The 24,106-nt window shown below is 46.0% G+C and overlaps 7 protein-coding genes and 1 long non-coding RNA gene across 10 annotated transcripts; 4 read left to right on the forward strand and 4 right to left on the reverse strand.

Moving 5' to 3' along the window:
* Window positions 1-227: 227 nt before the first annotated feature.
* On the forward strand, window positions 228-1,909 carry LOC111067052 (paired mesoderm homeobox protein 2). The gene is given in 4 exon segments (XM_022356076.2): window positions 228-755; window positions 1,300-1,633; window positions 1,636-1,805; window positions 1,807-1,909. Coding segments are annotated over 4 exon segments (804 nt in total). The 5' UTR covers window positions 228-548; the 3' UTR covers window positions 1,900-1,909.
* A 1,705-nt stretch (window positions 1,910-3,614) lies between these two features.
* LOC111067041 (palmitoyl-protein thioesterase 1) lies at window positions 3,615-5,020 on the forward strand. Its single transcript, XM_022356062.2, has 4 exons — window positions 3,615-4,156; window positions 4,233-4,382; window positions 4,460-4,586; window positions 4,662-5,020. The coding sequence occupies exons 1-4, from the start codon at window positions 3,639-3,641 to the stop codon at window positions 4,779-4,781; spliced, it is 915 nt and encodes a 304-aa protein (XP_022211754.1). The 5' UTR covers window positions 3,615-3,638; the 3' UTR covers window positions 4,782-5,020.
* Window positions 5,021-5,199: 179 nt separating this feature from the next.
* Window positions 5,200-7,214, reverse strand: LOC111067042 (carbonic anhydrase 2). Its single transcript, XM_022356063.2, has 3 exons — window positions 6,288-7,214; window positions 6,021-6,157; window positions 5,200-5,942 (listed from the first exon to the last, which is right to left on the reverse strand). Exons 1-3 carry the CDS (start codon window positions 6,760-6,762, stop codon window positions 5,802-5,804), a joined length of 753 nt encoding a protein of 250 aa, XP_022211755.1. The 5' UTR covers window positions 6,763-7,214; the 3' UTR covers window positions 5,200-5,801.
* A 511-nt stretch (window positions 7,215-7,725) lies between these two features.
* On the reverse strand, window positions 7,726-9,067 carry LOC121405020. Of its 2 annotated transcripts, XR_005968328.1 has the most exons (3): window positions 8,976-9,067; window positions 7,926-8,911; window positions 7,726-7,855 (listed from the first exon to the last, which is right to left on the reverse strand). It is a non-coding gene; the product is annotated as an uncharacterized LOC121405020 (long non-coding RNA). The 2 variants fall into 2 exon arrangements; XR_005968327.1 differs by having other exon boundaries at window positions 7,726-8,911.
* Window positions 9,068-11,672: 2,605 nt separating this feature from the next.
* Window positions 11,673-14,883, reverse strand: LOC111067040 (run domain Beclin-1-interacting and cysteine-rich domain-containing protein). The gene is made up of 4 exons (XM_022356061.2): window positions 14,484-14,883; window positions 12,334-14,384; window positions 12,100-12,253; window positions 11,673-12,033 (listed from the first exon to the last, which is right to left on the reverse strand). The coding sequence occupies exons 1-4, from the start codon at window positions 14,709-14,711 to the stop codon at window positions 11,854-11,856; spliced, it is 2,613 nt and encodes an 870-aa protein (XP_022211753.2). The 5' UTR covers window positions 14,712-14,883; the 3' UTR covers window positions 11,673-11,853.
* A 690-nt stretch (window positions 14,884-15,573) lies between these two features.
* Window positions 15,574-17,295, forward strand: LOC111067075 (histone deacetylase complex subunit SAP30 homolog). Its single transcript, XM_022356100.2, has 2 exons — window positions 15,574-16,055; window positions 16,128-17,295. The coding sequence occupies exons 1-2, from the start codon at window positions 15,663-15,665 to the stop codon at window positions 16,254-16,256; spliced, it is 522 nt and encodes a 173-aa protein (XP_022211792.1). The 5' UTR covers window positions 15,574-15,662; the 3' UTR covers window positions 16,257-17,295.
* On the reverse strand, window positions 17,004-18,930 carry LOC111067073 (exosome complex component RRP45). Its single transcript, XM_022356097.2, has 3 exons — window positions 18,204-18,930; window positions 17,533-18,138; window positions 17,004-17,470 (listed from the first exon to the last, which is right to left on the reverse strand). Exons 1-3 carry the CDS (start codon window positions 18,658-18,660, stop codon window positions 17,331-17,333), a joined length of 1,203 nt encoding a protein of 400 aa, XP_022211789.1. The 5' UTR covers window positions 18,661-18,930; the 3' UTR covers window positions 17,004-17,330.
* A 213-nt stretch (window positions 18,931-19,143) lies between these two features.
* Window positions 19,144-23,519, forward strand: LOC111067074 (UPF0472 protein C16orf72 homolog). 2 transcript variants are annotated; one of them, XM_022356098.2, is made up of 6 exons: window positions 19,144-19,847; window positions 21,215-21,304; window positions 21,400-21,586; window positions 21,675-21,944; window positions 22,030-22,149; window positions 23,027-23,519. In XM_022356098.2, the coding sequence occupies exons 1-6, from the start codon at window positions 19,667-19,669 to the stop codon at window positions 23,061-23,063; spliced, it is 885 nt and encodes a 294-aa protein (XP_022211790.2). In that variant the 5' UTR covers window positions 19,144-19,666; the 3' UTR covers window positions 23,064-23,519. The 2 variants fall into 2 exon arrangements, with proteins under 2 accessions (XP_022211790.2, XP_022211791.2); XM_022356099.2 differs by lacking the exon at window positions 23,027-23,519 and having other exon boundaries at window positions 19,145-19,847; window positions 22,030-22,871.
* The last annotated feature ends 587 nt before the right edge of the window (window positions 23,520-24,106 follow it).

The following is a 24,106-nucleotide window of genomic DNA, read 5'->3' on the forward strand; positions in this document are numbered from 1 at the left end:
AATATAATTAGTTGTGGCAGAGGGGGGCTCGCTCGGGGGAAAAGCTATCTTAATTATCACAACTACAAATGCAACGAAGAGTCGCAGGCGCAACAGCACACCCACACACCCACACAAGGATTAGCTAGAGTCCTGCCGCTGCCTCTGGTTCTGCTGCTGCTGCTGCTGCTGCCATTCGCTGCTTCATAAAAGCCACAGACCGCCGACTGCAATTCCACAGTCGCTGGCCAAACGTACAACAGAATACACATCTCTCCATCAAATCTCTCTCTCTCTCTCCCATCTCGATTAATTACCGTTACCGTTACCGTTTTTTTTGCTGTTGTTGTTGTTGCTGTGACGCCCACTGGCGGGAAGTTTTGAAATATTGCGCGGCTTCGCAATAAAATTTTTTTTACACCTGTGGGCACCGTTTTTGTGAAGCCAATCAAATCAAGAGAATCAAGAAGAAACTCTCGCCAAGAAACCCAAACAAAAATCTAAAATTTACGCTTCGAAAAAAAACGCAACAAAAAGCAAGAAAGTATCAGAAGACAAATCCCTCGATTATGGCTGGACCATTTATATCGCCGCTGCCCGGCGATCTGCTCACAGAGTACATGTTCGGACGGAGGCGGCAGCGCCGCAATCGTACCACATTTACGCCGCAGCAGCTGCAGGAGCTGGAGGCCCTCTTCCAGAAGACCCACTACCCTGATGTATTTCTGCGCGAGGAGGTGGCCCTGAGGATCAGTCTCAGTGAGGCGCGTGTTCAGGTGAGCTTAAGCCCCCCCCCACAAATGTGTCCAACGAACTGAGGGAAGGGCACTTTGATGCTATATTTATCCCAATTAATGTAGCAAATTATCGTAGAGAGAAATATTCGGATGGAATGCAATTTTTTCCATGCAATTACTTGCTTTAGTATTTTATTATATTCTCCTTTTGGATGCCACAAAAAATAATTGATTTCCCATGGAACAGATTCCATTATACAGTTCCAGTTTATCGGAAAATACGTAGGAATGCTTTTGCACCCTTAATCGACTTTAATCGATTTATTGTATTAGTTTTCATGCAGGAATTTTGAAGAAAGCACTCGAAAAATAAAGGCAATTAAATAAATGAACATTTAGCATTAGAGTTAACTTTATAAAGTTGAAAAATCCCCAAAACAAATCCTTGAAAAATCCTTGAAAATATATCAGTAAACTAGAAAAATCGAAATTGATTGAAGGATTTTTACCTTTGGCATAGACGTACATAAATACCGAGTATTTTTGATTAACCGTGCGCCTGTTCCTCCCATTGGTCTCTCAGGTGTGGTTCCAGAATCGTCGCGCCAAATGGCGGAAACAGGCGAGACTGCAGCTGCTCCAGGATGCGTGGCGTATGCGCTGCCTCAGCCTGGGCACGCCACCCGTCTTGGCCGGTGCTGGGGCGCAGTCCGGTGGTGGCAGCAATCGTCCGCCAAGCCAAACGGCCGAGAATCTATCCGCTGGCAAGGACTCGCACGCGGGCAGTGACTTGAGCGCCAGCGCGGATGCTGCCAACTTTACCATGATGCATCCGGCATTCCAGCAGCACCAGCAGCAGCAACATCAGCAGCTGGGGCAGGGCCAGGGGCAGGGGCATGCCCATAGCCAGGACAAGCTATCAAGACCTACACGGAACTGAAGCTGTACAAGGCGCCCGCGCACGGCATGGATCTGGGCGGGATGGCTGCCCTGGCCAGCAACTCCGACGACGGATCCGATGGCTCAGACTCTGAGGAGATCGATCTCACCTCCGGTGCCTGCATCGACTTCTCGCAGAGCAGTAAACTCCACACAGCAGCAGCAGCAACAGCAGCAGCAGCAGGGCTCAGGACTGGCTGTGGGGCAAGCGGCGGGGGTGGCGCCAGCCAATGGCGTGCTCTAGATACTCATAAGCATAAATATGTATATATATATATATATATATATATGACAGTGTATATATCGGACATTTAATGTGCATTTTATCCACTGGTTCACATCTGTTTACTTTTTTTCCATTCGTTTTTGTTTAGCAATAAAAGAGCAGTCTAAAATAAACCCAAAACAGATATCTAGCCATATAATACTTACATATAGTAGCGCAACGATTTACTCGAACCTGGCTGATCGGTTACCTTCATCCCGACTGGAATGAGAAGCCCCCAACTGTTGTACAAATGTCAGGCCCCACCCCAAACGAATTTTTTTCTGCGCTGACTGAAAGCCTTAAATAAAATGCCTAAAAAAACAGTAAAAGGTCAAGTACTGATAAAAAAAAAAACTAAAGGATGATAAATGAGAAGTTTTCGAATTTTTACTAAACGATTTTCCAGAGTTGATTGGTTTCCAGAGTTTGTGGCAAAGAACCAAAAGGAAATCAAAACTATTTGGTAAAAAAGACCAACAAATTTAGATCCAATAATCCATAATATATAAATTTAATGGTGGCATTACCCCCCAAGATATCCAAGAGATGCAAGAGTCAAAAGTATTAGAATTAGTTTGAACCGCGTACAGCGCAATATATCTACACTATGTGGCCCATCCGGACGGATCGCATTATATACTCACGGATGAGAATAAACGATTGAAGTACAACCAATTGAGAGGCGTGCAGGAATAGCCCATGGAAGCTGGAACCAAAGTATATATTAAGAAGAGGTAAGGTGGAACTGAATTTCACTGCACAATGCAGAAACTATATAAACTTTGGCTACGAAGTTGGAGCAGCTACACCTGTGCCAAAAACGAAGGAACTGCGGGCGAAGATCAACCAGCACCACAGATCTACAAAGAAGCCCATAAAATATATATTTGCCATACACAAAATTACAGAAATGTTGAACAAATTAAGAACAAGTAACAATTAAGCAATGCATAGAGACATACAGGAGAATTTTAGTCCAACCACTAAATCACATTACAACATAATTGCTCAGAGAAGCAAGTGAAGAACGTCAAATGCGGAGTGTAAGCAGCATTCAGGATTGTCCATGTTATTTTTTGGGTAAAAGTTAAATAAACAACAAAACAAGCCAGCTGCATGTACTCTGAGCCCCCTGAATCCCTTAGAATCCAGGCAGCCCCCATTCGAGAGATCCAATAAAGTAGACTATGCAAAAGTCGCAAGAGATGTATGGTGTGGCAATAAAAAGTTGATTTCCCACCTTTTATTAGCCTAGTACAAACTCATATTTTGTTTTTCTTAATGCAAATTTGTATATCAATCAATATTCAAAAATTGGATATTGGTTTAAAGAGAATAACCTCGTCGTTTTGATAAAACCTAGTAGTCAGTTCTGAAAATTATTTGCCAAAAAAAGTGCTATCCACCGAGTGTGCCCAGATGTGCATGATCAGTCAGCTGTGTTTTGCTTACAAATCTGTTAAAAGTAAACAAAGTTAATGAAATGCTCTTCCCCGGCTGGGGTCGCTCCGGGCATATTCTGGGCCACCCCATTAGTTTATTGGCAAAGGAATCTGTCTGGCTATCAGCAGCAGACATGAACCGGTATACTTTCAGTATATTTTGAAAATGAGAAGGTATATTTTGGTATATGCGCAGGTCAGACGGTATATTGATAACTCCGCGGCTTTGTTATCGGTTCTTTGTTATTATTTGTTTTGTTTTGTTTTGTTGTCATGGCTCGTTTACACATAGTTTTCACTGTCCTGGCATTGGGTTACATTGGTTGGATTGCGAACGGAGATGGGACGAGCGGCGCTGCGACGGTGCTGCCGGTGGTGCTATGGCATGGCATGGGCGATACTTGTTGCCTGCCCTTCAGTTTGGGGTCCATCAAGAAGCTGATTGAGGAGCACACGAACGGGACGTATGTCCGTTCGCTGAAGATCGGCGCCAATGTGGTGCTGGACTACGAGAGCGGCTTCTTCATCCATCCCAACGAGCAGGTGGATTATGTCTGCAAGCAGCTGGCCCAGGACGAGCGTCTGGCCAAGGGCTACAATGCCATCGGATTCTCGCAGGGCGGCCAATTCCTGCGTGCGGTGGCCCAGCGCTGTCCCGAGCCGCCCATGCGCACGCTGATCACGCTGGGCGGCCAGCATCAGGGCGTCTTTGGTCTGCCCATGTGCCCCACGCTGACAGCCCACTCCTGCGAGTACATTAGCCGCCTGCTAAACGTGGCCGCCTACGAAGAGTGAGTACGCGGAGCACACACACACTTGTGGTCTCTGCAGCTAATCTCTCTCTCTTTTTGGCTGCTCTCCCGGCAGATGGGTGCAGGACGAACTGGTGCAGGCCACATACTGGCACGATCCGCTGCACGAGAACCACTATCGTCTGGGCAGCACCTTCCTGGCGGACATCAACAATGAATTGTATCTGAACGAGAACTACATCGAGAACCTCAACAAGCTGAAAAAGTGAGTGTACCATACAATGCTGAAGGATGCTGCCAAATCTAACGCAAGTCTTCCCTATCCTCTCCGTTGCCGCCCAGATTCGTTATGGTTAAGTTCCTCAATGACACAATTGTCCAGCCAAAGGAGTCGCAATGGTTTCAGTTCTATACATCCGGCCAGGATCAAGTTATTCAGCCCTTCAACGAGAGCAAAGTCTTCAAAGATGTGAGTTTGCAGTCTACCCAACCATTTATGCATATTTTTGCTTAAAACGAATTTTCTGGCTCTTTCATTTCGTAGCTGGGCCTGGACCGCATGCTGCAAAAGGGCAAGCTGCAGTTTCTGGGCATTGAGGGCGATCATTTGGCCATATCCAAGGCGTGGTTTATAGAGCATTTGGTGCCGCTGCTGTTAGCATAAGACGTCAAGGCGTTGGGTCGCAGAGAGAGAGAGGGAGAGAGAGAAAGCAATGACCAAAAAGAAAGAGATGGAAATGGAAGTGGAGAGTGCGAAAATAACTCACGATTTTAACATTCTATGACAATATACATATATACACTTACATACATACATATATATATATGCGTATATTTCTGTTTCTTTAATTAGATATTTAGTAAATTCAGTTACTGCATACAAAACATTAAAAAAAAAAACTTTTACGTTTTTTTTTCGCCCTTAAATGTAAGGATGTTTTCTTGTTGTTGTTGTTGTTGGTTTGTTTTGTATTCATTTTCGTGTGTCACAATCTCTGTGTCTCTTTTAGAAGATCGATAGGATAGATATATAGATATAGGATATAGATATAGTTAGTTAAATGTCTTCTTAAGTAGTTAGTTGTGTGTGTGTGTGGTGTGTGTTTGTGTGTGTATGTGTGTGTGTTATAAATATTTCTCTGAAATATCTAATGCAAGGCAACCGCGTGTTCCGACTATAATGATCGTAAATCGTAACGTAATTACTTGATACATATTATATATATATATATATACATATACATATACATATATGTATATATATCCACTATTTTTATATAACGCTATGTACAAATGAGGCAAAATAACAATCAAAACAGAAAAAAAAAATACATATATATGTATATATAGCAGCTTACAGACGACAACCAATCGATCGATTTACATATATATATAGATATATATAAAATATAGTTGAAGTTTAATTACGATTCACAAAAGGAATGACCCGGTTCGGGTTGTGGTGTGAAAGAACAGAACAAACAAAAAAAAAAACAAACAAAACAAAACAGAACAGAACAGAAAAGAGAATCCGTTTCCGTTTCGGTTTTGGTTTTGGTTTTTTTTCTTCTGTTTTTTTTATCGGTTTTGGCAATGTGTGACGCATGACGAAGAGTACTACGGATCGATCGCTCGAGAGCCGAGCCGAGCCCCAACATTGTGATCGGGCCACACAGCAAGCACATCATAATTTTGATTTTAGGTTTGTGTTGCGGGCAAAGAAGATCTCTGGATCCTTGTGCGGTCGCTGAATCTCGCGATAATTGTTGACTATCTTTTTGGATTCATCTTTGGGACACGATTGCAAATTGCGAAACACGCTCACCTGCCGAACAGATAAGAGAAACGAACATTCCATATAGTAGAACGAAACTAATGACTTGGGTATGGACTTTCGACTCACCTGACCCCGCGACACATAGATCGGTGTGCGGTAGATAATCCATGTGACGCTCTCAAAGTACGGCGCCGTTGTCAGCGAGCCCTTGTATGTGTAATAGTGTTTGCTCAGCTCCTGCAGACCAATCCACGATAGGCAATCTGTGCAAATAAATTTGAATTAATCTTTAGTTAGTTTTTACATGATATATATATGGAAGGAAGTATGGATGCGACAGCCCCAGCCGCAGCCAACTGCTGCTGCTGGCTGCTGGGCCCACACACCACTCACCGGAATCCAGCGATGCGCTCGTGCTTATCTTTTGGACAATGCGTATGCCCTCGGTGATCTTTTTGAATTCGGGACAATCCTTTTCGCCGCATGCCTGTATGAAGAAGGCCACCACAGCGAGGCCATCCGGCTTGTTCTTGGCATCGGTAAAGTCCTTGTACTTGGCATTGTAGTGGACGGCATGCGCTTCCATTGAGTACTTGATGCCCTCCAGTGTGTGCTCGCAGCCGGACTCGTCACAGTCGGACCAATGGAAGTGCAACTGCTCGAACACATATTTATTCGTGTCCAGGGCCCCGCCAATGATATACGGCTGCTGTTTTCGCTTGCTAAAGGTCACCATGGCCGAGGTGCCCGTATTTTGGACACGGGCCACACCCACCGGCTCCCAATGGCCATGGTATTCGAGGGGATCCACATCATCGATATGCGCGATGGCCCGATTGCTGATCTCAATTGGGGACTGCACCGGCATCTTGGCAGAGCTCTCTTCCTCTCCTCTCGCTCTCGCTCTCTCTCTCTCTCTCGCTCACTTCCACTTCCACTCTCTCTTCGCACTGCTCCACTCCACTCCACTCCACTCCACTGCTCCGCTCCGCTCCGCCACAAATCTCCTGTGTCGTATCTATGTGATGTGAGGCCCGCTGGGATATTTCTTCTTCCTCAGCTTGTAGACACGCCCGCGATCGTCGGCGCTGGCGTCGTCCAAGTGCTCGGCTGACAACAAGTAAGCTTTCGGCGGCGACGTCGTGGTGGCGACTGTTCTAATTGACTTTGGCGTATCGGAAAATGTCGTCTAAGGCTGCCTGGTCTGGAGCCTGCTCTAGAATCGCACTCAGATGATGATGATGATGATGATGATGGCAATGATGGCCGGCCGGCTGGTGCTGGTGCTGGTGCTGGTGGTGGTGGTGTGTACTGCAAATAAAGAGACATGCCAAGCGTTGCTATTAATATTTGAGTAACAACAAAATCAATTAAAGGTTTAGCGTCTCGCGTGACGGTTGTGTCTATGTTTAGACACGCCGCCCCTTCCCACCCCTCGCCGAACACACCTCCCTCAAGGGGGAGGTGTCATCGTTTGATTAGCCATTTGTTAGATTAAACTGCCAGGAAATAAAGACATTTGTCTTTATCATCCTGTCCCGGCCTGTCCCGGCCTGGCCCCTCTTGAAATATTAAACGGATAGGGGGGGGGGGCAGAGGGTCTGGTCTGCTGGTCTGCTGGTGTCTTGTTTGCACAATTTCCCATCGTTACAAAACAATTTGCATTTTATCGATTTGCACTTTGCTGCCATTCAATTCGTAATAAAAAATACAATTGAAATCATTCCCTTTGATTGGGTCCAACTATAATTCCAATTCAACTATTCCACCATCCAACTATACCATCATCCATTCACTCACTTGATCGCACGTTGTTTGATTAATATTTGGCTTTAAATAGTTATTATAATTAATAACTAATGACTGAGTCGAGAAGTCGTAAATGTGCTTATTCGGGATTTATGAACTCTGCTTTAAGACAGATTAATACGTTCAGCGGCAAAGTGGCTCTCGTTTGTGCTCTGCAATAAAGCCAAATATGATTTTAATTGACACTTTTATAAGCCGCAACGTCTCCAACGACCAACTGACCAGGGTGCAAGTTTCAATCGAATCGCCATGTCAGCGATCGTCAGACGTTGGCTTATCGCCGCCACTAATGGCAAACCACCGATAGCAGAGACCGACAGATTGTTTTACTTTTACGACATGGGCAATGCGGAGAGCGACAACGGGAACGAGAACGAGCGTGAGAGTAAGAGCAGGAGGGGCCCATCGTATTCTGTTGATAATTTGAGTCAAAGACAAGGCCGCCACATAAAAGAGTTTTTTTTTCTGCTCTCAATTTTCGTATGACAAACGATATTCAGACGATTTGAAAACTGAAGCTTTCAGAACTAGAACTGAGAACTGAGTACCCAGAAGCTTCCAGAACATAGCACTTGACTCAGCAGCAACATCGGCAACAGCAGCAATTCTACCCTGATGATGGGTTTTCATTGGTCATTGGCCTTCCCTTCCATGTACACTCCATACATTTGATATCTTATCTCGATTTTTTGCATTCTATTCCTGCACCTGTGTTCATCATCATCATCATCATCATCATCATCAGTTTGAGCACTGTACGTCATCACTTATGGACGTTTTTCTCACACTTGACCTTTGATCTGTGCGAGTCCAGATTGATCTTTGTGGCGTGCAGCAAACAGTTTTCAATTAAACAACCAAACTCTCTCTGGCCCTTATCTTATCCAAAACTTTTTAGCAGAGTTCTTTAGAGTTGTTTTTTTGTGCACTTTTCGATGGGTTCATCATGTCGAAGCGACGGACTGTTGGACTGCATAATTCGGCATTATCTTTAAAGCTTGTTTAGATGCCAAGTTTTGTGTGTTGTTTTCGTGTAATCTTATCCAAAGATTTATATGATATTTGGACGCATTTTGCACGTTCTCTCGCAACTGTTTGCTTAACATTGCTTAAAGCTTGTTTGTGCTTGCTGGGAGACCTCGGTTGAACTTTGTATCCTTTTGGAGTCCGAAAATTACACAGTTTTATTATACTCTTTGGGCGGTTTGCTGCAAGAAATGTAGACTGATTAAGAAATGGTTTACAATGCGAGATATCCACGCATTTCCTTACCTCGTATAAAGTCTAGATAGTAGTCGATTTCATTCCCATTCCCTCTGTTCCTGTGCTCGATAGCACTCACCATTTACAAGAGAGAGAGAGAGAGAGAGTGGGGAGAGGGCAGAGCTCTTATCACTCACATTACGCGCTCACGTTTATTATCTGCATAAAATTACACAACTAATGATGGGTAAACAAAAGTGAAATGTATTTATAGCGCCGTCCGAGTACTATTTGTTATCATTGGGCGGGGGGTGGTTCGGGTTCGGGTTCGGGCATACAATTTGCATAACGCTTTCTCTCTCTTTCTCTCTCTTTCTGTCTCCTAATCAATGGAGGAGTACGAAATAGTGTTGACCATCGATAAGGTATCGTTGTTGTTGTTGTTGTTGTTGTTTTTTTTTGGGTGGAAAATTAACGTAGCGAGCGAGACTCGACTCAAGTGGCGGAGAGGCCCACTTCACTTCACTTCACAAATGGAATCTGCCATCAGATGGAAACGTCAGAAGAGTGGTGGGGGGAGGAGGGGAGGGCCTTGAAGGAGAACGTTGCGAGAATCAAGGTTTTTGGGGTTTTGATGGATGATCTGGATTTGTATCTGTATCGGTATCTGATCGTGTCTGTGGGATCGTGTCAGGGGAAACGTAGGCAGGCAATTTCACTTAGTAGTCGTTGGATTGGTTGCGGTGATATCTCGGGGAAATATCTCCGTCAACCTTATCGCCAGACGACGATGATGCCGACTACAACACTGCGACATTGTAGAATCAGCGAATATGTCATGGAATGGCATGGGAATTGTGGAATGGATGGGAAGGGGGGAGGCCATGGAATGGGGGCCGTAATAAATAAAAGAAGTTAAGTAATTGCATTGACCGATTGACTCCACTACTGATGGAAAGAGGTCAAACACACACACACACATGATGGAGAGAGAGAGAGAGAGAGAGCTCATCTGCTGTGTGCGAGTGTTGGGATCCACGGAAATGGAACAGGACTACTCTACTGGGTGGCTAAGTATTTTGTTAGCCAACTATGACCTCATCCATCCATCAAGCGGCTATGCTATCCGGTCTAACAAGCTATCCCGCGTTATATATGGGCTAGTCAACGTTGACGAGCAACGACACGAGCAATCGAAGGAAGCAACAGGAGCCGGAGGGAGCCCATCGACCAAACTTATCAATGCAGAAGAGAGCGTTGGTTGCTTTCAAGTGCGTTTCCAGGTGGGGCCAACTGGCTACTGGGGAGTGTGTGCCCGTCACACTGTCTCACCTTCACGATGGATATACCCTGCACCAGCTGTTCTCCTTGTGGGTGTGTGTGTGTGCTTGCTCTTTGGTAGCAGCAGCCAGTAGCAGCAGAGGCAGGAACCAGAAGCAGGAACCAGAATAGAAGAGGAGAAGAAGAGAATTATGAAGCAAATCAATAAAATGTTTTTGCTCCAAGTGCAGGGTCGCCCACCCATACAGTCAGACCGACCTTCACACACACGGACACATAACGCGCCGCTGCTGCTGCACACGTGAATGTGAGCCGGGATGGCAAATGTCGTTGGCGACATGGGGGAGGAAGGGAAGAATCAGGAGAGAACAATGAATGTGGGAAGAACAGAGCGAAGCGGAAAATACCCAATTTTTTTTTTAAAGAGCTGCCGGGCGGGCCGGCTTTGTTGTTGTTGCGGCGACAGACATTTTTAATAACTGTGCTACGCACACACACGCGCATGTACACACAAATACAGTTAAATTCGCGCATGTTTGTGTATGGATAAGTGCGAAGAGTGGGAAAGGGGAGCCGCAGTCTCATCTCCCATTTTTGTTGGTATATATATGTATGTACATATGTATGTATATTTACCTGTTGATTTACTTCTGCACTACTGTCGCCCTCCGCATTCCACTGTACGAAATCACCCCACTAAATCAACTAGACACCAGACAGTATCAGTAGCAGCAGCCGTAGCAGCAGCACCAACAATCAACAGCATTAATTTATGCAAAACTTTTGACTTTGACACGCGCGCTCTCGTTTCGTTTCACTGTTGCTCCTTGCGCTTCTTCTCTTTGGCAGTTAAATCACACACACGGACACATTAATGGACGTTATATGTACACAAAAACAAGATCTAACGCACTGCACTGCATCTGCATATGCGCGTGGAATATGTATTAACAAATATAAATGAGTTTGGTTCACGTCACGTCGCTTGAGCCGGTTCGTGTTGGTTCGCCGTTTATGCGTCAGCATAGTGCAGTTATACGCGATATGCTAGCAAAACCATAACAAGAAAAGTAGATAAATTCAACGATGATTTTGGTTCATAATATGCATACATTTATTTCGATATCTTATTAGCTATCGCAAAAATTGGCAAATAAATTGAGTTTTTGCCTGCGAAGTCTGACGTGTAAACCGAATGGCAGCATTGCACTTGACAAATGGCAACATTTCAATTGGCGAACTAGTTCGCATGAACGAACTGAAATTTAAAATTCTGCCCAATTCGCGTAATAATACTAAATAAAAGAAATTTTGGCATGTAAAATCCGGAAAAAAGATTAATGGACCAGGGATTCCAAAGATAATTGTGACTTCCATTTCCCGGACATGCACGAGCTTTTTATGGGCGGTTATTTACAAAAAAATATGTATTAGGTATATAGTTAAAAAATATAGTACATACTTTAATAAAAATATGTGCAGGGTGTACAATAAATATTCGTATCGTATATATATATATATGTATATGTATAAAATCAACATGGTTTCCGCTTCGCTCTCCTTCCTTCAATCGCCTTGAGGTACACAATTTTCATAACAGTTTTGGTAATTTACACGATTATATACAGTGGGAGATATACATGTATATCCCACACAGATTGGGGGGCTAACTGGCCCTGGCCTGGAGCCGGGTACAGCGCAGACAGGGCTCACTGCGCCTGGCCTTCCAGCAGCTGTGATGCGAGCAGGCTCCGCAGCCCGCGCAGCGCTCAATCTTCCGCTGCCAGGGATAGAGGAGCTCGCTGCTCTTGCAGTATTCACACACAAAGGCTCGGCCTACGCAAAGCTGCAGGAGGAGAAGATGCAATATAGCCGAGGGGGAATCACCTTACTGATCACTGATTACACTTACCACACAGTTGTGGACATGCTGTTCGCTCAGGAGGATCAGTTCCTTGATGGAGCGGCTCATGCTGCTGTTTTGCACATCCACAAAATCGCACATGGACCACATGTTCGGATCCTGGGTGAGGTGCACTGGTATGGCATTGAAGAATGCCTGCTCCCTGCCAAGGAGAACAACAGAACAACACCCAAGAGAAACGTTTTTAGATTATGTTTGTATAGATCCCGGCGATCCACTTACCTCGCTGCAAAGCGACAGTTGCCAATGAATTTCCTGACGGACTGCAACTGAAGGCGCCGGCGACGCGCTGTGGCGAGGTCTTTGTGCTTGACATAGAGCTGGGCATTCAGATCGGGCACATGGAACAGCGGAAAGGTGTACATCTGCTCGATGAGGCGGTAGGCAAACGAGCTGACCGGATAGCAGCGAAAGTCCCAGTTCTGCAGGATCTTGGCGGGTATGGCCGAGATCTGATTGCGATGGCAGCCCGTGCACATGTACTTGCCCAGGTAGCTACAGTACCGGAAATGATGCTGATACTGACGAGCCACACGCATCCCGCACCCGGCACACCGATTCCCCTGCCGACTGAGCTGCTGGCCGCGACTGACGCTGGGATGTTCGGTAAAGATGATCTGCTGGCGGGGCGGTGCCCAGGTTTTGGTGCCGCGCGTCAGGCTAGCGCCGGCATTCTCCTTGTCCTGCTCCTGCTTGGGCATTGGCAGCAGCTGCTGCGGCGTATCCTGCTCCGAGACGAGCCACTTTAGGTGCCCCACGCGCGGCAGTTGCTGATCGTTGAAGCGCGAAATGAGCTGCAGTCCCACGGCCTCGGCACTGTGGCTGCTGTGGCCGCCATCCAGCGAGCCCATCTGCTCCACGTACGGCATCAGATCGGGGTCCGTCGAGTAGGGGGCGGCACTGGGCTTGGCCACGTCCCGGCGGCTCCACTTAACATGCTCGATGGCCGTGATGCAGGCCTCCGATATGCGAAAGTGGGCGTTCTCCTTCTCCAGGTCCGTGTTGTTGTGCGTGTAGCGCGACATTTGCAGGAAGGTGGCCAGCGACTGTTGGTCCATCTTGTCGCTGCTCAGGCTGCCCGGCGTGGCGCTCGCCGAACTGGAGCTGGTCGCCAGACTGCCGCCGTAGCTGCCATCCGCCATCCCAACAATGTCCAGCGGCGCAGTGCAAAAGGTTGAGGGAGATGCCGCTGCCGCGGCCGCCGCCTCATCCAGCATGCTGACGCCCTCGAAGAGGGTTTGCTTCTTCTTCAGCTTCCTGCCGTTGACCGGCAGAAAGTTGTCCAGCACACTGTCGCCGCCCAGACCGTTCAGGTCCTCGCCCAGGCCGTGATTAAACCAGCTCGTGTAGACAGGCGGGGAGCCAAAGAGATTCGTCAGAAAGTTGTTCAGTGGCGACGCCCTGATGCTGCACTGGGACTGGGATTGGGATTGGCAGTGGTACTTCGACTGCGACTGGGGAATCTCCGCTGGTTGGCTGTCCGTCTGATCGGTCCAAATCTTGATGTCGTCGCAGTTGATTAGCTGGATGCGCCGCGGACTAATGCTAGACATGCTGGTGCTGGAGCGGCTCGAGCTGCTGTGGTAGCTGCCCGCCGAAGTGGAGGGCAGCATGTCCGGCTCATCCCCCTGGCCGCAGGCAGTCGTCGTTCTGTTTGTGCGGGGACTGCTGTAGGTCTGGCAGCGTCGACGTGCCGCCTCCTGCTCCTCGTCCGGGTCATGGTACAGATTGGGCAGACTCTTGAAGCGTCGCAGTCGTTGGTGATGCCGCACATGCGTGGGCGACTGCCGTTGCTGTTGCTGCAGATTTTGCTTCTCCTCCGGCACCACCTGCAGACGCGGCGAAATGTTGAAATTCGGCTGCGAGCAGGTGCGACGATGGCGCAGCTGCCGGTGCACCTCCAGCTGGCTGAGCAGGCTGCTCTGGTTCAGCTGCACCGCCATAAGGCACACAAACAGCGTGGTGGCATGCCCCGAGTGGCGCAGAAAGGCCGACTCCCGCTGGTAATAGCACTCCATCAGCTCCTTGTCGGCCACCAGCGACTGCAGACACTGCGACAGGCAGCGCGCCTGCAGACAGCGAGTGATCCACCGGCGAAAAAACTCATCCACACTACGCGGGGCCTGTTGCGTCTGCTGCTGCTCGCTGCAGCGGCGATAAGGCGGTTGCGGCTGCTGCTGCTGCCGCTTCATCTTCTCTTCGCTAGCGAGCAAAAACTCAAAGTCATCGGCCAGACGCTGCAGCTCTCCGCCGCCGCCAGGCTGAGGCTGCAACTGATAAAGAGCCACCACAACAATAAATTGCATGAGCATTCGTCATCGCAGCAGACTCTCTCTCGCACGCTCTCTCTCTCTCTCTCTGTCTATGCTTACCACCAGGTCATGTTGCAGGATCTGTGAGCAAGTTTGGACTAGCATCTGGAAGCCATCATCGCTTTTTGTCTGTAACCAATAGTTGGTGGCGCGTCGCAGCTCTGCGAGCAGTGTGGTGGCAACCACTTGCTGTTGCCTCAGCTCTCGTCGCTCCCGCTGCTGGGTGGCGTCACATCCCAAAGTTGTGGCTGCTGTCGGAGGAGTTAGTGTTAGTGGTGCGCTGGCCATGGCTGCTCTTGGTACTGCACTGCTCTTGCTCTCCCCTGCTAGGCGGCTGCTTTTCACGCATTGTTGACCTGCCACATTGTTGATTATTCAATGGTTTTACGTTTATTTTGTTGCAGTACGGAATCAGTTGTTTTGTTGGTGAGTGGGGGGAGTGTGACCGCGGACCTATGAACTAAAAAAATATACCAAAATATACCTTTTCATTTCCAAAATATACCGTAAATACTTGAGCTGGAACTGGAGCTGATATTGGAGCTGGCAAAAAGTTCACCGAAATAAATTTGTGAAATATCCAAAAATGTACAAAATGTTGTCGAAATCTTATCTTATCAGATTTTTGCAACTTTCAGAATTTGCGTCAAATTGTTACACAAAATTACTTTCAAAAGCATACTGCTACAGTGTGACCATTAAGTGAGCCGAAAAAACGGCGATAGTGGTGATGAAAACATACCAGACAAGACACCATTCCTCTCGATGTTTTTTCAGTGATGAGACACTTTTGAAAGTGTCGTTTTTGATTGTCTTTATTGATATTTTTGTGCAATACTTGATATTACCAACGAAACGTGTGGGTAACAGTCACAAGAATATTCGAGGACACAGTTACAACTTTAATATATGTATCTACGTCGTAGATTCTACGACGAGCTGAGAAAAAACATTGCCACATCTGTAGAAATTGTTGCACGTTGAGCAAAGTATTTCAATGCGTATTGAAATACCATACCTAAGTATGACCCTACAGCTGGGCGCTAGTGTGACCGTCAATTATCGATAAGGAAGACGCAGAAGAGGAAGGAAACAAAAACAGAGAAGAAAAACAGAACCCGTCGCGACTCGCGAACAGCAAGCAGTACACACAACCACAACACATCATACACACACACACACACATATACCAGGCAAGCCAACCACAATAAAGGGATCAAGAATATTCGTGGCAACAGGATGAACAACGGCTTCAGCACCGGAGAGGAGGACTCCCGTGGCCATGCAGACCAGACCTGCTGTCTGATTGACGACATGGAAAGGTGTCGCAATCAGGCCGGCTACGCCAGCTACAGCAAACGCATCCAGAAGACGGTGGCCCAGAAGCGCCTCAAGCTGAGCAGTGATCCGAGTGCCCAGCATATCTACATCTGTGACCACCACAAGGAGCGCATACAGTCGGTGCGTACCAAGCGCCGACGCAAGGACAGCGAGGACGATAGCAATGAGACGGACACCGATTTGCACGAGTTTCCCGATCTCTACCAGCTGAGCGTTGGTACGCTGCGTCGCTACAAGCGCCACTTTAAAGTCCAGACACGACAGGGCATGAAGCGGGCACAGTTGGCAGATGTAAGTTCATCTAATGAGAGTTTTTTTTGTTGAATTTTGCCAGATATATATATTATGTTCATTCCTATGCAGACCATCATGAAGCATTTCAAGACAATACCCATCAAGGAGAAGGAGATAATCACGTTTTTTGTGTATATGGTCAAAATGGGAACAAATAAGTTGGATCAAAAGAATGGTATTGGCAATGATACCACCTGAAATGGATCAAATTGGATACACAAGGGGAGGATGATACAACGGCATGCTAGCTAGCTATCTCCCTTCTACACACACACACACACACACACACACATGTTGTTGCTGCATTTGCTGTCGTCATCATTGTACTCCTGACGTCAGCATTGTTCACTTCTTATAGCAATCATTGTCACCACCCCCCCAAGCCCATGCCTACCCAGCAAGCTTCCTACATCCCAAACAAACAAAAAAAAAAACAGAAGATAAATACTAAATAATACATTTAATTGTAGAATAACGCATGTAATATAATTTACAACTAAAGAAATTAAGTAAAAAGCAAACACAGCAACTGGTGCTCCCCAAAAAAGAATAAATATGTATGTAAGAAAGAATAGAAAGAAATGGTAAACAAGAAAGAAATATTAACACTAAGAAGAATGAACTTTTACAACTTTATTGTAGCATTGGTTAGTCCGTTGTTAATAGATCTTTATACACATAATAATAATATATCATAAAATCTAAACCATTAAACCAACGCACTAATAAACCATGTACATTTTACAAAAAAACAGCAAAACAAAACAGAAACCAATTGAACAAAACGGAAATCAAAAAGCAAAACTAATATTCGTATTTCCATAATCAAATCAGCAAAACAAACACACAAATTGCGTTCACTCTTATGCGTTAAGCCGGGGCTCGCCCTCCCATCTTCGATGGAAATCAAAAGCAATTCCCATAGTCGAAACAAATTAAATTTTCTTTTAATTGAAGATCGTTCACACACATAAAATTCTACTGGTTGTACCGATAACGATAATCTTCTGCCCCCTCATAATGCTAGTTTAAGCTTAAATAAGATGGAACCATCGGTCGGGCGGGCCACTGGAAAACTGAACGAATTGTGTTAAGGTCTAGACTGATTTTTAGGCATACAATTTTAGGCTTAAGTAAACAATAATGGAAAGCATGTCTAACCTATTAGTTTGTAGATTTATTATACATAAATTGTTTACAAATATGTAGATGGACTTGCTTCGCTTTTCTTGCCCTCCGTATCGCTTTGGACACATTTCCCCTTTTATTTTTTTAGGAACTCTGTTGCTGCTTCTTTTTGTTGGCTTTGGTACGCTTACGCTTGGGTTTGCCTGGCCCCTGCTTTGTCAGATCTATGGTGGGTTCAAGTTCGGGCTCCTGCGGCAGCCAGCCACTGGCATCCATTTGTTGTTCTGTATAAAGGGAGACATGTATGGAGGAGAGGCACAAGGAACATGATTGAGGCAAGACTTACGCTCTTCCTGGGCTGGCTGATCGTTCTCGACGTCCTCTGTTTCGACTTCTTCGAGCTTTAGGCTTGGCTTGGCCTCCACTTCTAAGTCCATGTCCTCTGATTTATGCTGCTGCTGCTGCTTCTGATCCCCCTTCATGAGAGTCTTGAAGCTCAGCTGCTGTGACGACTTGGCCATTAAACCCAACATGCCAGCGTATTTGTTTGTGCCCCCCTGCAAACGCTGCTGCTCATCCAGATCCAAGGACTTGCGTATGAATGCAACCATGGCCTTACAACGATTCGCAGCATTCCGGGCACACTGCATGATGGTACGAACATCCGTTGGGACAGTGCCGCCAGCATTGAGGGTGCACAGCTCCTGGTACGAGTTAAAGCTCAAAATAATAGTCGAATCGGCGCAATTCTCCTCCAGCAGCGTGGGGTCCACAAAGGGCTGAAAGTTGCTCGTGTAGATGCAGTAGGTGACGCTCACGGGATAGTGCAGGAAGAGCAGGGGTATCATGTCGCGCTCCTTCTCCGCGTAGGTGCGCAGCTCACCATCGGTAAAGGTCACATCGGGACGACGGAAGTGCATTAGGGCAGCCAAAACGGCAATAGTGCTGGCATCTACAGAGAGGAGGAACATTTTAGTTGGGCGAAGGTATTCCTCGGTGACACCCATGACTGCTTACCATACAGATTGCCATCGTGATTGAGAACATTGATGTCTACACGCAGGCACCAGACATGCAGCTCGGAAGCCACACACAGAGACTCCAGATCCACACAGCGAGAGGTGCGGAATGTCCGCTCCAGCAGTGAATTCAGCGTGAGCGAGCGTTTATCGTGCGTCTTCTGGGCCAAGTCTAGGTAGGAGACGCCAGCAAGGGTGACAAACAGCTGGAGCTTGCCCTCATTTGGCCTGGACGTGGTTGGTGTGCCCATGTCGCAGGTTACCTGGGCCATCACCTTGGTATTGCCCAGCGCCACGATCACCGAGCCATATTCCCCACCGAAGGTTAGTTGGACATCGCGGCTTTCGCCGGACTTGCGGCCATCGAGGCGTTGGCTCTGCTTCACCGCCTGTTGGATGAATTTACGTTCGGTCTTTGTTTTACCCGGCTCGAAGAGACCTGTGTTCATAAACATTTTAGTTCTAGTTAATTTTTGCTCTTTGTTTTGGATTCTGGTAGGGCCGGCTTTTAAAAACGTGCAGAGATTCTGCAGAGCTGCCACCTAGTTTGATAAGATATCGACACCGAAACTGGTTCAGTTACACTGGAACTATGGATCTACGAAATAATATACGGTTGCGTTCGGGATGAACTATAAAATTTTAAGATTTTCGGAAATTCATGGTATTTTATTCGATACGGAGTATGCCGCTTATGAACTGAATTGAACTTTTAGTTTAGTGGGACCATATATTCTTCTTTAGCTCTCTTGACAGTTGTTCTATCATCGTATCCTAACAATAAATTAAATTGATGATTTATTAAGTTTTTATTCATCCATAGAACAGGCATTACTAAAACTAAACAAAGAATATAAAACCTTAGACATATAAATCGCGGGTCCAGAACGAACTGACTCGTCTAATTCGAACTAGAATGCCAACTCTGGTGAAAACATCTTGAGTGTCATTAGTCCGGCAGCACTGACACAGAGTCTCAATTCTTTTTTGTGGTGGTTTGGTGTTCATTTCGTACGCGTTTCGTGTCCAATGAAACAAATAAATTATAAGAAAAGAATATAAAAAGGTGATCTACGGCACAACACCTAGTGGCGGATTGGAGGCTGTGCATCAAAGTTCGCATTCAAGTGGCCCCAAAGTCTGCAGTCAAGAGTGGACAATCCTCTACACACCCACACACAGAAGCGAGACTGCGTGTGTGTGAGGCGTGTGTGCTTCTGTGCGAGCATTTCTCGTGCGTCTGTGTGTGTGTGTGTGTGTTAGTGCGTACTGTCGTCGTAGCAGAAGAGGAAGCAGCAGAAAGGAGCAGCAGCCAAAAGACGCAAGTCGCGATTCGATTCCCCAGTCGCGGAGTCCAGGCCGTAGCCGTAACCGTGATAGAAGAAAAAAAAACCAGCGCATCAAAAAAACCACATACAACCCACACACACACCAACATACACACAAAAACACAGTCAAAAAATGCAACAGCAGCAGGAATCGGGCGGCGAGGAAAGCTGGCTCGAGGAGCAGTGTCACCATGAAATTGACGGCCAGCATGATGAATTCGAACGGGAGTATGTGCGTCAGCGTGACAACAATTTAGGCACCGTCTGGGGAGCATTCCAGGATTCGGCCACCGCTGTGGCCCAGCTCTATCGCGGTAAGTGCCGGGGGGAAACTTTGGTAACAGGGGCGTCGTACAGGCTTTCACGGTCCCCTTCAATAGAAGGGCAAGGTAAGCGGTGTAGCGGCGAGGAAGCTGGGGCAAGACGCATTTCCACAGTTCAGCTTTTTTTTTTGTGTGTTGCCGTTGCCTCTTTGTTTCTGTGTGTGCGTGTGTGTGTGTAAAAATAGTTTTGGGCGAGGTATTAATAGCCCAGCGCTGAAGGAAGAAGCAGCAGCATCCCGGCTTTCATTTACCTCCTGCCCTTTGGGACCTGATCCTTTCAATAATTGAATTCTTCTCTACTTTCATTGCCTTTTGCGAGCTCGTCTCCTTTTTTCCTGCACAATCTACGCATTATCAAAATGCAGAAAGGGCTTTGGCTTGTGTGGAGCCGAATGATGGGCGGGGAGGCAGGGCAGGGTAAGGGCATTGCAATAGAACACTGAGAGCGAGAGAGTCAGTGGCAAAGGCAGAGCCACAGAGGGAGAGCTGGTGAGCGAGCGAGAGATGTAGAAGCCAAGTGCAGTGGCAGCGCAGTAGGCAGCGAGAGCAGCTGTGAAAAGAGGCAGAGGCGTCGCGTCTAGGAATTACATGTATATTTTTTTTTGTTTTTTTGCTGACTAGTTTTTTGTGTTCTGCTTTTTGTTGTTGTTGCTTCGATATCCATTAATCAACATGTGCGTGCATCGTATGTACACACATACACACACACACACACACGTACACGAACATCGCTGCGTCACAACAAAAACAATGGCAAAACAGCTGTTTTGCTTTCGTCATTCTTTTAGCGGAGTGGGGGATGGCGAAAAATTAAAGAATGAAAATACCAAAAACCGGAAGCTGAAAGATGAATATGCTCTCCCTTCTATTGCTCCTTCCTCTCCTCTCATCTCCTCTCCTCCTCATCTACTTCTCTTCTATCGGGCAAGTCGCTGTCGCAGCCTCTTGTTCTTTTTATTTTATTGCAAATTATTATTTTGGGTTATGACTGAGTGTGGCTAGTGCCATCCCGCTTGCACTTTAGTTAGCTGCAGGCTCTTCTTCGTCGGGTCGATAACGGCACAAGGGAGGTCGGTCGGTCTACAGCCACTCTCTCCCTCTCTCTTTCTATGTCATCGTCTTCGTCGTCGTCGTCCTGTATTCTCCTCCGTGTGCAGCAGGTGTGCAAAGGGGAGACTGCAAAAAGAACAGCTAGATACAGGGAGTGAGAGAGGGATAGCAGGAAGATTGATCTTCAATGGCCGACAGGTCGGACATGTTTATTTATTTTTTTTTTTTGACAAGAAAGGAAATTGAGTTTCCCAGTTTTCCCACTATGTACTTACCACTGATAACATCTCCCATCTTCTTACCCACAGAGCGCTCATCGAACGCATTTTCCTCAGACACAGGCGCCCTCTGGCTGCCCTTCCAGACCGCAGCTGGCACTGTGACAACACTTTACAAAGGTATGTAGTGTAGCCCTCCCCCCAAATGATATATTTGTACATATTGATTACCCATCCATGGTAAATAATACTCTCCATAATAATACACCTTGCAGAATCATGTGATGGTCTCAAGCGCACCAGCGATGCTGCTGTACAGTGCGGATATCAACGTCGCACACGTGAGCTAGCAGACTGGGCTCGCAGCAAAAAACGTCGCATGATACGCCGCGAGGATCTATTGGCCTATCTAGCCGGAAAACCGATGCCGCCATCCAACACAAATCCACATGCCAATCGTCGGTGAGTCCCCCGTAGCAAGCTCGAGAGCATCGTCCATTTATAACTTAACCAAATCCCTTCCTCGGTCTCTCTCTCTCTGTGTCTCTAGGTCACCAAAACCAGAGCATAACCAGGGCGGTGGCGGCGGACATTTTTCGACCAGCGGCGGACCAGGCTCTGGCCTGGGCTTTCTTGGCTCTGGCCTGGATCTGCCCGGTGGCCCACTGACAGGCGCTTCGGGACAGCCAACGCATTTGTTGTCGCCAGCCGGAGCTGGCGCACAGGGCGGTGGTGGTGGTGGCGGCGGCTGTGCCCCAGGAGCCCCAGGCATCGGTGATGATTTGCACACCTTCAAGGAGGCTTTGGTTTTGCGCCCACGGTGAGTCCAACAAAACTCCATTTTGCTTGTAAATTTCCTTACTAATCTAATCTCTTATTTTGTTGTTGTTGTTGTGTTTTTTCAGTGGCCCGGAACTATTTGCATTTGTTGCCAATGAAATAGCGCGCCACTGCAAGCGTCCCGGCAGTCCCATCGACGATAAAATGGATATATGCCACTATAGCAGTAAACGCCAGCGCTTCATGTAAACCCATCGTTCAATAAGCCATTATCCCATTATCCCAAACATAACAACCCATCACCAACATACCCCAACAGTCCACTGTTTAAGTCGTGATCAGGAAGTGTAGTAAAATCGGCATTATTATTGGATAGAAAGAAGATTAACTATAGAAGGGGGGACGAGTTTTGAAAACACACAAACGTGAATGTTTATTTTTTGTTTTTTTTTTTTTGTTTTTTTGCAAATTCTATTTGCAACATCCTTCGCCCCACACACACACAAACACACTTGAACCAACTTATGTATATGTATGTGCAGACACTTACACGAGGTTAAGTTAGGTTTTAGTTGCTAGTTCTTAAACAAAACATAAAATACTACAATGTCTGCAATGATTTTTCACACCGACGATGCAATGGTGCAACAGACGCAGAATTTGTTGCACACAGCTGCTATTTGTTCCGTCGAAACAGCTATGGAAACACAGCTCTCTTGACGAAAAGGAAAATGAATTGATTAAGATGAAATATTTTTGGAGGCCAGCTGTGTGTCTAATTTAATTAAATTTGAGCTAAGCGAGTAGATATTGTTGAGGCGGCGCAGGCAGGACTGTAGATAATGTATTGTAAAATACTTTTAGCGTGGAAATGCAGCTGTGTAAATATCGTAACTAGATACCCAGAAAATCACCAACACCCCACAAAACAGAAGCCGATTGAAAAGAAAAAAAAAAAAAAAATTAGCAACAGAACACCATAAGATAGATATCCCCCTCCTCCAATCAGTTATATAAATATGTATGCGACTTAAATGAAAAAAAAATATTATTAGCCGATTATATACTATACGAATATAAATCATACATAAATATTTTTTTTTTTTTTGCTTGTTCGTATAGGAAATCGCCCACTCAGCCACATTCTCCCCCTTCCTAGACCACCATCCGCTAAAGGAAGGATCTCCACGCCAAGTACTCTGGGCGTGGTGGTGTCTCTGCCCCAAAAGCCACATACAAAAAAAAAAAATAAAAATAAAATAAAAATTCCACCTAAATGAAATTTAAATGAGAAAAAGAAAAACAAAAACAAAAAACTACAAGAATTACTTATGCGCATGGAAGGCATATTAAACAACAACAACAAATCAGGCAGAATATATGATATATAGAATCTGTGTGTGTTTTGGTGGTGTATCCCCGCAAGTTGTAGCTAGCCAGGTTATGCCTACCATACACACACACACACACACACACATAACATACAATACATCTATTTATACATACATATAGCTATGTATGTGAATAGCATACGATGATGTAACACACACAAAACACAACACACACACACCAAACACACTTCTGATCTATTCAGAATATGTAACACACACACCACACACACCAGACACAAACGCAAATTACTAAGCGAAGAAAAAAATTGGAAAGGCTAAGAGAAAGGAGGAAGAGGAGTATCACAGACAGACAGACAGAGAGAGAGAGAGAGATGAGATGAGATGGTGGCAAAGTCAAGCGGAAGCAGAAGTCCTATGAGAATAATGAAATGTAATTATATGTACTAAAACTTAAATAATTATTACAAAACAAAACAAAAAAAAAAAAACAACAACAAAAAAACGAAAGCAAAAAACCATACAAAAAATACAGCGTGACCGGAAGCAAAAATTATAAGTTAAATAAAAATAAAAAAAAAAATGATGAAAAAAAAAAACGCAAAGGTTCATTTTATTGGCTATACAATTGGACAATGATTTGGGCAGCTGAGTCGGTTCCAAGGATCCAACAACAACAACTACATACACAGTCTCTGGCAACGGTGCACAAGTCGGTCGTTGCTTGGACAAGGAGATAGTAAACGGTACAAGCGAAAGGAGTCGTCCAGCCAGGAGAAGGAGATGGCTCCTAGAGGAAAGCAGCAGACCAGATAAGCCTGAAAATATTTCTAATTTTTTGTATGCCTCGGAA

The sequence above is a fragment of the Drosophila obscura genome, unplaced genomic scaffold (assembly GCF_018151105.1).
Source record: "Drosophila obscura isolate BZ-5 IFL unplaced genomic scaffold, ASM1815110v1 contig_73, whole genome shotgun sequence".
Taxonomy (NCBI): Eukaryota; Metazoa; Arthropoda; class Insecta; order Diptera; family Drosophilidae; genus Drosophila; species Drosophila obscura.